We start from the raw sequence: 18,743 nt of genomic DNA, 5'->3' as shown, positions 1-18,743 counted from the left end.
CTTAAGGAATGTCCCTACAATAAAAATAATAATAGATACTTCATTAGTTCTAGTATTAATGTTTATATTATCTAACTTTGATCATACTTATTCTCACCTACTACAAAAAGTTCCCAGTTTATATCACGGTATATTTGGATGAACACCCTGATAAAAATTAACCTGAGGACTATTTGTTGGAGACCATGGCTATCTATTGGCATTAATTATGTAGGGCAACTGTTCATGCAGGATATTCCTCTTACTTGTATAGCCAAATGTTATGTGCCAAAGTCTTTTCTGCAGCAATATATACGTTTAATAAATGCTATTATGGAAAACTATGATATGTAGGTTTGTAATACGAATGGCTATCAAGCTCAAAGACTTCTTCATCTATCCAACCCTAATGGTACAGCATCCATATTCTACAAAGTCTGTTCTTCCTTGTCAACTGAGGAAGTCCTACTCAAATGTCAATATGCTTGGAACCTAAATTGCTCCTTCAATGACTCTCAACTAAGATGGCCTTCCTTGTGGATGAATGTATCTAACGTGATTATCTCAGCTAGTTTACTACAAACACTGTATTTCTTTCACCATAGGGCTTCCGTTACTCCACTAATGCTCTTCAAAGATGGAATATCTCAAAATGACAAATGTTGGAGTTGTATCTGTTCTTAGGGGTCGTTCAATCAAATTGTATCTGAATGTATTTATGTCAAGGTATTCTGGGAAAGGATCTGGAAAACTCTTGAACGTATTGTTCAAATAAATTGGTATTCTCCTTTGCTGTTCTGTTTCAGGGTAGCAAAATGATCTAACCAGCTATTGAAAAACCAAAATGTTATATGTGTGACCTATTCATTGCCACAGCAATCCAAACTATTACTTCCAACTGGAAAGATCTCAAAGGTGTACATTTTCAAATGTTGTTGGAATTCAGTATGCAACATTCATAGGATGGAAAAATGCACTAATGTGTCCCCACCCTTGCTACACAAGCATGAAATAAAATGGCAGTCATTTCTAGACTTTTTGCAAAATGTAATGGCTAGTTAAGTATGATATGATAGGTTATTTATAATAACCCAGAGGTTTCTAAGCGCAGACCCGGGGATCAAACCTGTGCTGCTCCGTGTCATCTTGCTTCCAAGGCAAGCACGTTGCCCCTGAGTTATCCTCACGAAACTAAAATATACTATACGAAGCATATTATACTGTATAAGTATACTAAAGTATAAAGACCATATTTTATTATTGTTGCTTAACTTAATAAATAATGCCCCTTCCCCTCCCCTCCTTATGTTCATGTTAGTCCTGTGTGTCTGGTGCATTTTTCAATGTCTATCATAAATGTGTTATATAACTATGAGTTTATTTTGAACTGCAATTCATGCATTAGAGAAGAGCATTTATATATACTATATGAGGTTCCTATATTGCCTTCATTTGTTGTAGATGAACATCTTACTCTAGTCGTATGCAGATTTTACTTATCGTTATCTGCTGTTCTGTTTATTGTATGAACCTTATATACTTTCTGATCTCAATAAAAACATTTAAACACAAAATAAAGAATGTCCAGTTGGTCCCATCAAATGTCTTTTCTCATTTTAATCTGACTGGCATCATTAGCAACATTGAGTTGCTATGCAAGTCCATATAATATAGAAACGCTCTAATATTTCCAGCTCCTAACTGTCACCTAGTGAATCCCGCTAGAGTGTGGTGTATCTGCTTTGGCAAGATGCCTGCTCCCCCATTTGCCAATATCTTGATTGAGATCTTTGGACCAAATTACCAATCCTATTGGCCTGTACTTATCACATACAGTCTTCTCGATATCTTCCCAAACGATGATTGTAATTAGAGCCTGTACCATGAAGGTTGATTCAATTCTCTTGTCCACGATTTCATTGCACATATCACACACATGTGATGCCAGACAGTTTGCAATTCTCACAACATTTTCTTCTGGAAACCTGCCATTTTACCCATTATAAACCCACCATCTTATCCCTTGTACACCCTTAAATGACCAACTGAGTGTCTTCCATTGTACTGTTTTCCTACACATAGTGTCATTTTACTGCTGCTGCCATAACCAGGTCCAACCACCTAAGTATGTTTGCATGTAATCTTCAGAATCTCGTTTCCTCATTGTACAATTCATCACCAAATTGATACCCTCCCTCATTTAAAATGTTTCCCCTTGATTGTCCTTACTCAACACCAAGCAATAGTCCTCCACTTTCTTCAACATGTTTGCTAATAATCTATGCAAAACAAAGGGGGGTCTGGGAATCTCTCTACTAGCACGAAAACAGCCCGATTACCTGTTCTTGGGTGAATAACCCCTGGGAGAGACTCTACCAAGTCTTTAGCTCACTGTCCCTTTCACAGAGAAGACATTTCCCCACATATCATTCTTTATCCTGCCCCTGGGCTGCATCATCAGTGAGGTGAAGCTGTGCCTCTCTAAGAACAGTGAGCAAGGGGTCCACGTCTGGATTGTCCAGGTAACTTAGGGTGAGACCCAAAGTTAATTTATGCAAGACAAAGGGGGGTCTGGGAATCTCTCTACCAGCACCAACACAGCCCAATGACCTGTTCTTGGTTGAATAACCCCTGGGAGAGACTCTACCAAGTCTTTACCTCACTGCCCCTTTCACAGAGAAGAAATGTCCCTGCATATCAGTCTTTGTCCTGCCCCTGGGCACAGTGAGCAAGGGGTCCACGTCTGGATCGCCCTGGTTTCTTAGGGTGAGACCCAAAGTTAATTTATGCAAAGAAAAGGGGGGTCTGGGAATCTGTCTACCAGCATGAACACAGCCCGATGACCTGTTCTTGGGTGAATAAACCCTGGGAGAGACTCTACCAGGTCTTTAGATCACTGTCCCTTTCACAAAGAGGAAATTTCCCCGCATATCAGTCTTTGCCCTGCCCCAGGGCTATCCCAGACCCCCCCGTGTTTTTCATAAATTAACTTTGTTCCCAGACCCCCCCACCCTTGTTTTGCTAATAAACTACTTGTGTTTGCCATATTCCGAGTACAACTGTGCATTTGTTTCTAATAAAAGCTCTGCTTTTTGGGTCAGGAATTCATTCAATGCTACCCTGGAAAGGATCAGCTCCCCCAGTCACCCACATTCAGAAATCAATTTTTGTTATGCATGTAGATACTTCTCCAGCTCCTCTTTTATTTCCATTTTTCTTTTATGACTGCAAGGCCTATCCTACCCTGCCCCCCTCTGATCTTCTTGGAGTCCCACACCGTAACCAGAAAACTCAGTGTCAATTTTATTCTCTGAAAGGCTCTTCACGTCGACAACCAGGTTCCCAATCACATGTTTGTTGAAAATGAAGGAAGGTATCAACATCCAATTTCATTGTTTCAGCGAATAATCACCTGACCAGGGGTCTGCATCCTAAGGCTGTCGAGATGTTTGGGACTACGGATTCGTAGCAGCACAGTCAATGGTAATAGATCATAGGAGGTGTAGTCCAAAACATCTGGAAAACTGCACAATGCAGACTCTTGTCCTAGACCACCCATATCCATTGAAACTATTGTGCAAACATAGAGACACTGCTTATAAGGTAGACTCAAAGGTACAGCTTTAAAAAAAGGACTATTCTTCTAGATATCATATAAAAACCTCTCACTCATTCAACTAAGGGTATACAATGTATAACTTAGGCTAATCCATATCTTAAGGCATGTTCACTGTATGAAGAGTGCATGTGTAACAGTGCTGTTTTTGTTTTGTGTGCCACTAAGCATGTTAACCAAGATAGGTGATCTCACCTCTTGTGCTCACTTTCACATTTTCCTAATGTGTTTAAACTATTCATATTACATGTTGTACATACTTAGCCTCCAGTGCCAAAGCAAACACTCCTGCTGCCTCTGGTGCCGCTGCTGATGTTCCGGAATGACGCAATGTGCAGTTGCCATACAAATCAGTCGTAGCCTGTAAAGATGGATTACAAATGAATGGCACAGACTATTACATCATGCAATTTTCCATGCACAAGTGGCTGGGTCATATAATTCACCCAGGGACAGTTTAAGAATAAACAGTGGGTGAGACACTCTTTATACACATAATGTGTTTCTACAGCCATAGCCACAAAGTTTGAAGACAGGCACAATGCAGGATATGCAATTCTTTCTTAGTCTCATCGTTGTCATAGTGCTGGCAAATCTGTCCCAGTAAATAGCAAAAAAGATGATTTCCCAAAATAAGCAAAGCAAATGTTGTTTACTCTTTCCCGATTCACCCATCCAAGTTGGCTGTTGTGTTCCAATGGGTTTGTTCTAATATTGTGTAATTCTTGTAATTATCTGTAGTTAATTGTCTGTAGTGTACTGTTTTGTGTCTTGCTCCTTGTGTGCAGTTCTCTGGGTGTTTACGGGTCTAGTTCTCCTAATTAGGGGAATGGTGCACTCAAGAAAAGGAGCCCGGAGAGGATGTGAAGCAGTTGCATTTCTCCTCACCGGAAGTTGTAAATAACATTATGATTGATTAGTGGTAGAGGTGGCAGACACATGGGGAAAGGACTTCTTGAGCACAGAGGAAGGGGAGACAAATCATCTGGCAGAGGATCCCGCAGATGTAGGGGAATGAATTGATATGATAGAGGACCCTATTAAGCAGGACCTGTGATGGGACAGGATGGCAAACCTGGAAGAGTACATGTAGAGTGAGACATTTTCTGTCTAGGTTTCAGCAATTGCAGAGGAGGAAGTGGTCTTCACCCTTTAGGGTGAAGATGAAAATCAGGAGGAGCAACATTCTAGGGAGGAGCTTCAGGGTGAGAAACAGTCTGTGGTGTAGCCCCAGCTGATGGTGAACCTACATATGGGGGAGTAGGTGGAGAAAAAGGATGATGATGCACCTGCCCTTGAAGATGGAGCAAGTCAGTCAGAGGGGTCACAGTGAACAGAGAGTTCCCCATTTCTCATAACACTCATTGTGCTGAGTATGGAAGAACTTTGACCTTCCACTAGGGAAGAGTATCAATGGTGAAAAGTATATGGTCTGTGCCAATAAGACCAGGTGGGGGCACACAAGAAAGGGTTTTGCCATGGGGATGATGGGAATGGGCAATCACATTTGCAGGTGGCACACAGAGATTTACAGAGCAAATAAGTGACACACTGTACCTCATTAAGCCTGGCTGCCATCTTAGCTTACATCAGTGGTGGTGAAATTGTGGGTGCTAGCTCCTTCCTGGACCAGGCTGTAGGACCATAACATAAGGCATGCCATGCCAACCAGCAGGGACTTCCCGCACTTGCCAAACGTGTACAAGCAGCGCCAGGGGAACGAGGGATGGCTGGCACAAGCAAGCCCATTTTGTCAGCACCACCCCAACAAGTGGTTGGAGGTAGAATGGCACTGGCTGTGCATCCATTTGGGCAGTCTTCTGTGGGACTTAGTGATGAGGAATACATATATATACTGCTTGCTCTGCTGGGTGCCTCTGAGACTTGGGTTGGTGGAATTCAGAGAGATTTAGACTAACATGCAGAGGTATTTGCTGTAGCAAATTCATTCATTTCTGTAGGTGATTGTGCAGGGGAGAAGCAATAAGGCAGTCTTAGGACAGGGATTGTCCTCTCTATGAGGCAGTCATGTGAGAGTGGCAACTCTCTGTGGGAGACACTATTAAACTCCTGGGTCGTCTGAGCACTGTCCGAGAGTCTTAGACGTAGGGGGTGAATGGATTCTTTGGAAGATCATGTGATCTTTACAGGGTACTGATCTCGATTTTTGTATTTGTATTTTATTTATATTTTATTAAGCGCCTTAAACTAACATGCTGTTCATAGGATACAGGAGGGTTACAAAATAAATGTATAAACAATAAAATGTAGGAAACAATCACTCAAACGTACTGAAGTAGATGAGATTTTTAGAGAACCACGAAACAGAGAATATGTAGAGATAAAGCAAAGAGAAAGCAGAAGAATGTTCCGATGAAGAGGAGCAAGAAACTCAAAGGAACAAAAATGAGACTGTGCATACAGGGGACAGGGAGCCAAAAGTAAGAATTGAGAAGAAGAACAAAGAGAGTGTGCATCAGTATGAAAAGATATTAGTGCAGCAAGATAGCTGGGAGCAAGACCATACAGAGATTTAAATAAAAGACAAAGAACGTTGAATTCAATTTGAGAATAAAAGGGAAACCAGCCAAGTGATTCAAGAGAAGCAGTAATAGAGTCCCGCGATGAGAGGAGACACAAAACACAAATAGAAAAGTTGAACACTGATTTAAAAGGGGCAAGATGAGAGTTATGGAGCCTAAATAGGGCAGAGTAGCAGTAGAAAAGATGAGAACATATTAGAGAGGAAATTAGACATTTAGATGCCTGAAAAGTAAGAAATGGATCAGCCTTGCAAATATTGTAGAGATGAAAGCAAAATGAATGGGCAGTCAATGAGATGTGTCAAAGTAAAGACCAAGATTATGAGCTGTGGGTGAAATTGGAAGCTTGGATGTGGGAAAAGATATTAAGGATAAGATGAGGAGAAAGATTGTTAGCGGGAAAAAACAATACTTCGGTCTTTGCAGCATTGAGGGTGAGATAATGGGAGGTCATCCAGGATTTGATTGCAACCAAGCAAGCAGAAAGATTGCGGTGAATTACGGGAGAGAAAGAGGAGAAGGAAAGGAATAATTGGGTGTCATCTACGTCGAAGTGGTGGGACAGCCCAAAGTTGGACATAACAGCTGTAAGATATAAGATGTGCAGAATGAGAATAAGAAAGGGCCCAGAACTGACCCTTGAGGTACACCGTGGGCAAGCAAGAACTATTCAGAGGACTTGCCCACTCAAGTTACCCAAAATGTTCTATTAGAAAGTTAGGTGTGAAACCAAGACAAGACAGAACCTGAAAGTCCAAAAGATGAAAGAGAAGCTAAGAGTAAAGAGATTGATCAACAGTGTCAAAAGCCACCAATAGATCTAGAAGAATAAGAAAGGAAGAGTGCTTAGAATATCGTGCTGAAAGTAGGGTGTTCAACACCGAAAGAAGAGCAGTTTCTGTAGAATAAAAACGGTGGAAACCAGACTGAAATTTGCAGAGAATAGAAGAATTGTAGAAAAACATAGAAATCTGCGAAATCTGCGAATAGACAAGCTGTTCTAGATGTTTTCCGTGATAAGGCAATAAGGAAATAGGACAGAGGTTTGAAAAACGCAAAGGAACAGTGGTAGGTTTCTTCATGATTGGAATAATAAATGCGTGCTTCAATGATGTGGGAAAAGTAGAAGTAGAGAGACAGATATTGAAAAAGGAGACAAGATATGGTACAAGAAAAGGGTAGACTTTAGGGATTAACATAGAAGGAATAGGGTCAGTAGGGGAGGCAGTGGGATGAGCTTTAGCAAGCAAAAGAAAAACATCAGAATTGGAAACAGGAGTAAAGTGAGTAATAGTGGCATGAGGAATAAGAGCAGGAGTAAGGGGGGGGCGTTGGGGTGGCTTAGATGCTTCGATGTCCAGAGGTTTTTGAGGAAAAGAAGTGAGAAAAGTCAGAAGCGGAAATGGTAGAGTTTGTAGAGTGATCAATAGTAGGAAGAGAAAGAAGACGTGCACAGGTTTGAAAAATATGCCTTGGGTGAGTAGACTGAGTTTGTAACAGGTCCAAAAAAATAAAGATGTTTAGCAGAGCATAAACAATTGGTATAGATAACATGATAAGAGAAATAGGAAAAGCGATCAGGTGTGGATTTGGTCTTGAGCCACCACCTTTCAAAGCGACGACAAAAGCGGCGCATAGAGCACAAGTGGGAAGAAAGCCCTGGTTGAGAGGGTTTAATAGTGGGACGGAAGGGAGTCAGAGGGTAGAGTTGGTCAAGAGAAGTGATAAGAGATGAGGAAATGGAAGATGCTGCCATATTGGCATTCAGAGCTGAGAAGAAAAGTGGAGTGGAAAGTTCTGAAGTACAGCGGGGGCTCGACTTAGCCCGATTTCGCTGGGCTTTGCCCAGGCCGGACGTGCTCAATGCTGTGTTGGGAGAGGAGAGTGAAGTTGGGGGCATGGCATCGAGTGTTGCCCAGCTAATGCTCTGGACTGGAGGAGCGGATGAAAACACAACACAGCAAGGACTGCACACCAAGTGCAGCAGCAGATGTAGTGGGCTGTGCTCGAAGGTCCTCACAACCATCCAAAGCAATATCTCACCTGTGATTCCTTTCACAATCCAGGACAAAGGCCACAGACAGCGGGGGCTCGACTTAGCCCGACTTTGCCTGGGCCATGTCTAGAGGGTGGCAGCACTCTGTGTGGGAGCCCAATAACTTGATGGATATGCTGTGTTCTGTGACAGTGCCTGGGAACTGTAGGAGTTGTCAGCACTGTGTGGCAGAGCTTCGAATCTTTAGGGGGTGCCAGCACTCTTTGGTAGAGCCTGATAAGATTTGATAAGTGACAGTTTTGGTTGTGATACCAGCAGAACTCAAAAACTAATTTGGAACAAATGGCAATGGCATATTATTATCAGCAAGTTAGCAACTTATCACAAACTCTCAGTCCCTACTGTAGTCATCTGTTTGCCAACTACACAAACCATGGATGAACCGAGGTCCATGTTTTTGTCTACTGACCACCATCATCCAAACAACTATTAAAAGTGTATCAATGATTTACTGTCGTATTATGTCAATGTTTACAGACTCCTATACAAAAGACAAAACTAGCTTTGACAATATGCATTTATTTTTTTAACAGTGTAAATAGAAACAGAAAAGACATTCTCAGAGCAGCAGTAAGCATTGTGTGCTGTGGTACAGTGCAATGTGATTGTCAATTTGTAGCAGAGCACAATGTGAGATATGAGGATGGGTTGATGCCTATCTTTGATACATCTTCATGGCGTTGGTTGGGAAGCCATGAGAGCGTTCACCGCAGGTGGCCAACAGACCTGTGAATGACTCTCATCCCAACCAAAGCCTTTTTAATTTGCCTTTTTTTAAATTGATATTAATGCTTTTGTCTTCAAGGAATACAAAAACAAAAAAGCATGCAAAACACAGAACATCCATACTATTCTCAGGCTGCATTCCTATATGGGTCTCATTACACCCATTTTGTCAGTGCAGTTTGTCAGTGCACACAAAATGTGGTGTTAATTCTGTTACTGCTACCTTTTTGGGCTGCAACAGTATTACCGCAATGTTTACCACAATGTCGACTTCGGTGTTGGGAGGAAAAGTGGAGGATTTACCTCTAGCCTTATCCTCCACTTTTCCTCAAGAAATCAGTGGATTTACCACAGCGGAATTATCTATCACTGTAAATCTGCCAATCTCTCCATGGAGTCCTATGGACGCCAGAAATTGGGAATTACACCACCCTTCCACCGTTGGTAATGCTGTGTAAACCCACGGACATAATGGCAGTAACAGTAAATTTACTTCCAGATTAAAGCAAAACTCATAATGAAGAAGTTGCACTGTTGTACACACTTCGAGCAACATGAACAGTCACAGATTGGCTGGCTGGGGGGTCTTGTGCATTACCTTACAAGTTGGCGATAATCACAACATAAACTGGTTGACAATGTTGTTTTGGGATTTTGGCTAAATAATAATAATTCCTATTGTGTCTTTACTGTGGCATATGTAATGAACTGTGTGTTAGGTGTTGGCTGGATTTCTCATTTCCTACTTTTCATTGACAATTTTTGGTTTTGGTGGATATGTTATCTTCCTGCAAATAGCTTCATGCTGCCTCTTTTTGCACATTGAACCTTTTTAAATGGCAGCAGTTACTGTCATGTCCTAACCGCATGCAGATAGGAGGTGAGCAAGATGAAGGCAGCTTGAGCACTTAAAGAAATATAAGAAGTTGAACTTAACAGCAGGATAGGTTACATGGCAATGCAGATGCCTGTGGCATAAATCTGAGCATGGGCAGCTTGTTATCCACATCGCCAGATCGTTGAGAGAGTGGAGAGCTGCAATTACTTTCTCTTTAGTAATATTGATGATGGGGAAAATCAATCCATCATAGGTCTCTCAGTGAAATATGGGGTCTGCCTGCATTGGGGTAAAAGGTGCATCACTTGTTGGCTGATATTTCAGTTCAAAAGGACAGAAATTTAAATGGGTGTGGGGGTTCTCAGTGCATTGAACTTTTCCTATGCCTGCTAATGCATGTGAGGTGTAATGCATTTCCCATCTTCTATGCCTAGTAAATACATGTGGGCATCTTAGTGCTTAGGCCCTCTCCTACACCAGGTAGGAGTATGTGTGAATCTTCAGTTCTTTGACATTTTTCTATATATTCTAAGTGCATGTGGGGTTCAGTGTGCTTTTGCCTTCTCCTATGCATAGCAAACGTACATGGAAATCTCACTGCTTTTGCCTTAACCTATACCCCCAACATGCATCTGGGGCTCAGCAATTTTACTTTCTCTTAACTCTACAAAATGCGTGTAGGGTTATCAGTGCTTTGGTCGTCCCTACTTTTACATCTACTGAGTGTACATGAGTTTCACAATGCTATGGTACAGCTTCAAAATGGATGTGGGTTTTTCGGGGTTTTGACCTTCTCTGCTAACTAAAAGCAAGTGTAGTTATTAGTGTGTTGGCCTTCTATAACTTGGAAATGTATGTGGAGTTCTCTGTGCTTTGATCTTCTCCTATATCTACTAAAAAGTTGTGAGGTTACTGTCCCTCTATCCACAACCTCGACCGACCCACAAATTACGTGCCCCCAAATACTCCCAAAAAAGACCCTCCAAAATTAATTACCTAAACCTGCTTGGGCCTTATTATTCATGTAATTCCACTCTAACCTATACTATCCACTATTCTAGCTACAATAACCATACCTAATAAACATGCAGCACTCTTGGCTCTTCAAATGTCTGCAATTGACTGTTCAGAGTGTGCATTTGCATAGATGTAAGATTGAACGCAGCATAACCTCATATCACAAACCTTGTGAAAAACCCACAATGTTAGACCTGGTCAAACCCCAGGAAATTATATGGTATATGTAGGGATATATGGGTGCTAATTCATGCAAATAACAGCATATGTATACAGATTCTAAGGAAAGAAAAAATGGTGTTTTATTGGCAGTGTTTAAAAGCAGCCATTTCGTAATGGATGCAAATGGCAGATTTTCTCAGATGCAGCCAGTAAAATGGATGTTCATTTTACAAATACTAAATGAAACAGGCAGTCATTTTAAAGTGGGTGCAAAAAGGGGTACAGTTCAACATGGTAATGGGATTAGCCTGGATGTAGAGAAGAGTTGGGATATACATGGAGCAGGTGAAATATAACATTAGGTTTATATAAATAAAAAAAAACAGAATGCAGAAAAAGAAGAAAAAGAAAGGGTTTTGATGTGCATGTTTACAAATTAAATATTTATCTGTGACAAACTGCATTGTGGAAATAACCGATATAACAGAATATACTAAACAAAAGCCCATTAACCAACTAATTGTCCCAAATTAACATTGTAATGCAGTTGGTAACAAAGATGAAAATTCATTCGGTTTTAGTGTTCTTCTATGGAGACGAGAAAATATGCACAGGAAAGAAAAAAAAACAAGATGAATTTGTACAACAAAAGCTTCCATTGTTCGGCAGGAAATAAGTTGTTACATGAAGGCTCTTGTAATGTGATTGGTAGAAGTGTGGGGGTGTTAGAACCATGTCAGGGAAGGCTGAGTTAATTTGTGTAAGCAGCTGAGCTGGGGGTGGTCAGAGCTTCCTGTGATTCGATTCCTACAAGTGCCTCCCTGGGACGCTGGGCTCCGGGGGCTGCAGCTTGAAGAAAGTTTGAAGACAGGACAGAGGGAGTGGTGTCCTGGCTTCGGAGGGACTGGAATTCCAAAGGCTGTGTCCGTGGGCTGTGTGAGGTCGTGCAGATAAGCTCTGGCAGCAAGTGACACAGGCGGAACATAGAAGCATGCTTCAAAATAATTTTAAGTCAAGTTAAGTGAGGAGTATGTGGGATCGGTGACATATGATCAATTAGCTTAGGGTGCCAGGTTATATATATAAAATTGCACACATATTTGCAGACTCCTCCATGTTGCCCTGTGCTTGTTTTCTTCTCTCTTTTTATCTTTTAGAGGGTCGAACTTATGATTGCTGTTGGTAAGAATATATGTAACTGTAATATTATGAGATGTACCATTTTACTCTTGATTGTGTACAATAAGAACAGATATAATAACAAAAGCAAAGCTGGTGAATTTTCTGGTTTCATTTCATGCCTCTAATGATTACTGTTTCAAGGGGAAGGAGTGGTTGGGAAGTTTTGATGTTTACACCACAGTGGTAAACATTTACCACTTTTGTTACCACCAAAGGTACATTTAGGAAACAAGGAAGAATACACATGTGCAAGATAGAAGGTTGTGTGTGTGTGAATGGGTTTTCTCTGCATGCTGAAGAGAAAGTGGTGCCCTCCAAGGCACATAGGTTACTGATGTAAATAAATCAGTAACATGAGCTACATGCAATAAGTTGCATTCTGTATAATCTTAGTGAGTTCCCTGAAAGTGTGTCAGATCCAAGGGTTCTTTATTGTCAGACACAGGTGGGTCATAATTATAAAAAGGGAAGGTTGGTTTTATTATAGGGCTGTATGATGGAAGGTATGCTCACCACTAAAATTACCACTATACCACAAAAATAAGATACCACTAAAAATGGCCACAAAAGTAAGCTAACACTAAATTACCATCAGAATAAGAGAGCTATGAACTATTACCAAAATCGTGTGATACTGAACTACCACCAATGGTAAGGCCAATTTAACCACAAAAATACCACCAAAATACCACAATACTAAAATACCGCTAAATCAGGAATTCGCAATTAAGACAAAATCTCCAACATTTCTCTAGGGAAATGGAATAGGGAAATACTTTTCCCTATTCTGAACTTCAACAAGGGTATCTCCACATTCCATCATACACATTTTAGAAAAGATCTGTATTTTAAGTAGGGCCAAGGTTGTGAGACTCATGTGCGTGACTCATGGGTGTGAGACTCAGGGTGAATCTGATAGATGCCAATGTTGAGAATGCACAGAACACATGCTAGAAAAATAATCTGTTTGCTCCGCGATACCACAGTTGTGGGCTGAGTTGCACTACAAATAAAAATAACATGAAACTAACATACTAATTTCCCTTATTCATTTAACATATAACAGATCCTTATACTAACAATTAGTGTAAACCAGTCCATGCTGATTATATCAAATTGATGGCAATGCATTGTAGTTTGGAAATGCAATAAACTAAATGTTCAGGCTTAAAGCTGCGCTGTGTCTGAATGGGGATGTGATAAACCAGAAGTGTGGAATGTGAGATTTGTTCTGCTAAAGACATTGCATTGTTTAAAAAGCTTTCAGCTTTTCAGCTTTTCTGAGATGTAGCTATTTGTTCTGCTTCTAGGTGATGAGGATGTGCACGGTCAGAACATTCTTGGATTGGCGGACTGACAAAAAGGGAGGTGGTTTTGAATGACACTGGAGGTTTTAGTAAAAGGCTTGCAGCAGAAAGGGCTGGGTCACTCACTCATTCACTGGCTCAGGTGCTGGCAGCTGTCGAAAGAGGGTTAGTCCCAAGCACTCTTTTCCTGCTGCTGACTTTAGTATAAGAAAGACTGGTAGAGTGTTTGTTCCATGCAAAAAGGAAGCTGACGAGATAGGAGTTCTTCTGTCCGACAACTAGATTGGGGTCGTGAGCAGTTCAAGACACACACACAATTAAAGATTTCTTTGGTAAGTTCAGTCAATTTGAGGAGCAAGCTAATGAGTGAATGCTTAATGTTCAATAGTATATAATAGGGTAAGTCATTTTATTTTTAGGTGCTGCATGATGACATTTTAAACATGGATGTAAAACTGTGTTCATGTTTCTCCAGGTTTTGCTGCAATAAAACTCAGATGTGACAGAAGCCTTTTTTCTACCAATTGTTGAGAAGTTCAAGGCCAATATCGGCTTGGTAGAACTCTTGGCATCAGCACAAATAGAATGTTTTGAGACTGATTGCAGGAAAGGCTTTGCTTATGTTTTAATTACAACCAGGATGCACATGCCATTCTGTGTAACTTGCATATTTCTAACTTCTGATAAAAAATAACAATTCGAAAAGGTGAATTAGCCTCAGCGTACTTATTCTGTGCTCAGCTTTATTGGGTTGGCATACAGAGAGATGCAGAAGGTGCGGTAAAAATATATAAAGACAAAGTCAGTCATTGTAAATTGTGCTGCTCTGAGAAGCTCTGAATGAATGTTCGGGTTTCATTTGCATGCTAACGGTATTCTGCGATGCAAGCCAAAAGGGCAGAAGGTGGTACTGTACATAGGATACCGTAGGAGGGGATGAGTTGATTGTTTAGAGTGCACTAAAACCAGTATTTGATTACCATTAGTGATTATGGTAAAAGAACAATTATCAAGCGGTACTCTGAAGTTAGGTTCACCACCATACCAAAAATACCACTATACCATAAAGTACCAAAAATACCACTATACCACAAGATACCAAAAATCTAGCCAAAAGATCTCTTACAGTTCTATGGGTAAGGGTTTTGTATCCACGCCTCATTGCAATTTGTACACTATGTTTTTGTATATGTCTCTGTAGTCAATGTGTACTGCTACTCCCACTTCATAAACCAGCATCACTATGATTAAATCTTGCTATCACTGTTTGAAGGAAGGCGACAATGATGGAATTTCTGCAGTGTTTCTTATCAAAACACTTCACTCTAGAACTGATTTTGCACAGTCTACTTCACTGCAGGCCATGAGCAAACTCAGTTTCCAAAACCAGACAAGCAAACTATCACTTCACTGTTACGCTCACCTGGTTCCCACAGGGGCGTCGATCGGACCCGGACAGCTGCGGTCTCCACCAACGTGATGCGTAGTGAAGAGATGACAGTCTGGACTGGCCCGCCTAATCTTGTCTGCTGGACTCGTACAAGTATTCTCCTGCAAGTGGAGAAAGGGATTTAGCCACCCGTGGACTTTAGTGAGGGCCCCCCAACAGTTCTCGTTCTTCCCACTAATCACCTCCGATATTCCCTTTTGGTAACCTCACCTTATGTTTTTAAATGATGAGCTCTCTATCCTGCATGGCATGCAGGGGCGCGTAGATACCAGTTACTTCACTGGGTTGAAGGTACTGGAGGAGTTCCGGAGGAATATTGACTCCAGTGTCTATAAAGTTCAAAGAGTTCAATATGTCCGATGTTCACTCTTGTTCCATTCCCTCGTTAGGTTGCAGCTGGGCCAAAAGAATATTGCCTGGAGGCAGCTGATGGCGTTCAGGGAAGAGTCTGTATTACCATACACTGTCCGGTAAAAGTTGCATGAGTTTAACTTGCTTTTTTCTCTCCCTTTATAGGTGTGCCATAGGAAGATGCGGCGAATTAAAGAATAATACCTCCGGTGGTAAAGCAGGTAAGCCTATGGTGGCAAAGAGATTGTCCTTGTTGGTTTTCTCGGCTCACCTTGTTATTCCTTTTGTTTTCCCCCCAGGTGCTGGGTTTCGACGAAGAAAATGATGGAGGCAGCGCCGAGTCGAAAGATGCGGTGGACTGGTGAGTATAACGCGGCGCTGCTGCTGGCGAAGCGACGCGTGCTGAAATAATGTCCTTTCCAGGCTCGGAGATGTGCTGGGTCCAGAATCAGGTAAGGAATCAAATAATGTCTGTGATCTAACCTCTTCTCCTTTCTTTGCCTTTTGTCTAGGAGCTCCGGATTTGAGGCGGGCGTGGCAGAAGACTGGATGCTGACTTGCAGACACGGTGAGCGTCACGCTGCTGGATGCAGAATAACGCAAAGCACGGGTTGCTGTTCGTGCATGGTTTAAATAGCCTGCAAAGTAATCCCAGGTAAGAAGTTCCCCAGAACCACACCCGAGTGAAAAATAGTCCCTGTAATAAAATAGTCCCATCCAGGCCTCACGTTGGCTTGGACTCATTTGCAGCATGGTCTGCATAAGGTAAGTAAAGTCTATGAGCCTGGCGCCTATGGCGCCAGGACTGATTTCTATGATGAGCCTGGCGTCTAAGGCGCCAGGACTGAATCCAAACAGCCCCCAGCTGGGGCTGTTGGGGTTTTAATGAGTATCTGGATGCCTGCTCCCGGGGCTGATGGACTTGATCCGGATGCCCGGGGGTAGGCATCATGACATTCACACTGTAAGGGAGATTCTAGAAGCAGTGATACACAAGCTCTCAGGACTGGATATTTCTGAAAAGTTTCCTTACCTCTTCTGACCCCATCTTTTGACCCTCTGCATGCTCCGAGAAAAAAGCAAACCTCTCAGCTCGCCCTCATTATCCACACCCTGCCATCACTATTAGGCTGCTGGCTTCAATGATTTTGATGTGTGAACAGTTTAGAATTTGTGCAATATGGATACAATGCAAGAAATGCTTTGTGGCACTGTGGTTAGGGCAGGCCCTATCCAAGGGATCTGCAGATCTTTTGGACTATAACTCCATCGTTCACAGCCTATTGATTATGCTTCCTAAGGCAGATGGGAGTTGTCCGCTTCAGAGTTTGAAGACCTCTGTTCTAACCCTGGGGCAGGTCAATTGAGGATCCATGCAAGACAGGGTTGGGGTCTTGCTGGATATAGCTGGATGCCACTCTGGGGGCACTCATGTTCCAATATCAGGAACCAACTGTCATGCCTGTGATACATGAGATTTGTAGCCACACACTGGCAGGTTGGTGCGCAAGGGCAGACTCTGCAGTTAATGTATTACCGAGCACAGGTCCAGCAAAAAATAACGATGAAACAGGTATCACATGAAATCAAAGGCTCAAGTTCTGTGTGACTCAGGGTCATAACTCTCAGTGATTGTCTAGACACATGATTGTCTAGACACATGATTGTCTAGACACATGCTACCTCGAAAAATCACACAAGTTCAGAAAAATAGATGACGTTGACCTTTCAGGAAAACTACACAATCTACATTCCTCTACCTTTCAATTAGTTACCCTTAAATGCTTGTGACAATCTTCCCCTGCAGAATATAGTAGGACCACTGGGTGCTCATACAATTCCAGGATCAATACACTATTGGAATTTGCTGGCGATTTATTCCTGTACTTTCTGTGTGTATTCACTGAAATTGACAGTAATATTGTACAATAAATAGCACTGGGTTCCCTATTTATGTGATTTGCGGTGTTGGAAGCAGCACGACTTGACACTCTATAAGTGCGGTTATGCTTTCCTCTAGTGTCTTGTGCGCTTCTGTTGCTCTGGTTGCTCTAGCTCGAAGACATGTGGAAAAGACACAGGAAAGACACAGAGAGACAGTGTTGAGAGCGGAACTGCGTGAGACGGTGAGAGGGTGTGCCGGCAGGACCTCGTGTGGTGAGTTGGTGCCTCAGTGAACTTGTCACTGAATCAGTGTGTGGTAGCCCCTTTCACCGCTGTGAAATAGCTGTGAATTAGTGTTTTTCACCATGAATTGGTGAGCCCTCTTCTGCGTAATTCAGGGCACAATGTTAATCACTGTCAAGCTCCTTGTATTCCCCTGTGGGAGAAGGGACAGTGCTTGGAACACGAAGGGCTCTCTAATTGATTGATATCTCTCTCTGATAAACCTGAGGTGAGGATTGAAGTCTGTGGTCTCTGACACTGGCGATCTGCGCCCTTTAAGTTATACAGGCGCCAACTCGAATGCAATATCCTCACAGTAATCTGTGGCTTACAGAGAAATAACGTCATACAGAAGCATTTTGTTTGACCTGTATTGAAATACAGGTTTAAAGAAAAGCGGAGTGATACCGCATTCGACAGGAAAAGGCTCACCCAGAATCCTGCTGTACATCTTTATTACTAGCAGAAAGGAATTTGCGGCTGCCCTCATATTGTCACTATTTCTGCTATAACCAACTCCAAAACTCCCCACAGTTTATGCTGGGTAAAACGGTTAGTCGTTCCAAGGCCTATAACCTACGTAAAGCAAAGCCATACAGAAAAGCCACAACACAAACAAGATATACTCATGCAGAGTCATATGGTAATGGCTCAGTTGAAGTGGTTGAAGCAGAAACCTCGGCTCAAGCGGGTAAGCGGTCCAGTACTGCTTACTGAAAAGTACTGCTTTCTTTGTCCTGGGTGTGGGCCAAAATGTCAGAGGAGATTTAAGCTCATTAGTTTATGAAAGATCAACTTTGCTTAGGGTGGGGGCTACTTGTCAAGAAGCTTGAATTGCTATATTGTTGATATCGACAATTTTCTTCTTGACCTCTACTACTCCCTCCAGGGGGTTATGCAAAATCAGCAGGGGTTTGAACAGGCCACTGTGCCTCCCCCAATGACTATCAGTGCACAGCCTTTAGTGCAGCAGCAATCCCCCTTGTGCTCGGGGTAAGAATCCCCACAAATGTCTGCTACGCCCAACCTATATCATTATATAGATGAAGATATGGCAGGGAAGAAAACAGTGGACCCTAGCCACCTCAGCAAGAATAACACAAGCACAGCAAGTGCAACCTCCCATTTGAGTACTGGAGTTCTTGAATTGGCTTTTAACATTCTCTTTAACTTATGTGGGAGGATACACAAGGACCTGAAAGAACAGGTGCACACCATCTTGCATTTGACATCGCTATTGGAACAGAGACAGTTAATAATAAAAACGTACCCCAAATGATTGGAGGGCAGGGCAACAGCTCACTGGCCAGTGGTGCAGCAGATATGTCACAGAAAACCCCACTTAATTCT

At 42.0% G+C, this 18,743-nt stretch overlaps 1 protein-coding gene across 1 annotated transcript in view; it reads right to left on the bottom strand.

Annotated features, from left to right (window-relative positions):
• The window catches only part of PCSK2 (proprotein convertase subtilisin/kexin type 2), a 1,398,208-nt gene that overhangs the window by 181,884 nt on the left and 1,197,581 nt on the right, over positions 1 to 18,743 (bottom strand). The window contains exon 10 of the mRNA XM_069608350.1: positions 3,856 to 3,956. Coding sequence (XP_069464451.1) covers positions 3,856 to 3,956 — 101 coding nt within the window. The remainder of the gene's footprint in view (positions 1 to 3,855; positions 3,957 to 18,743) is intronic.

This window comes from Ambystoma mexicanum, chromosome 4q (genome assembly GCF_040938575.1).
Source record: "Ambystoma mexicanum isolate Mex_15411 chromosome 4q, UKY_AmexF1_1, whole genome shotgun sequence".
Lineage (NCBI taxonomy): Eukaryota > Metazoa > Chordata > Amphibia > Caudata > Ambystomatidae > Ambystoma > Ambystoma mexicanum.
The sequence above is the reverse complement of the archived record's forward strand: the minus strand, read 5'-3'. Positions and strand labels throughout refer to the sequence as shown.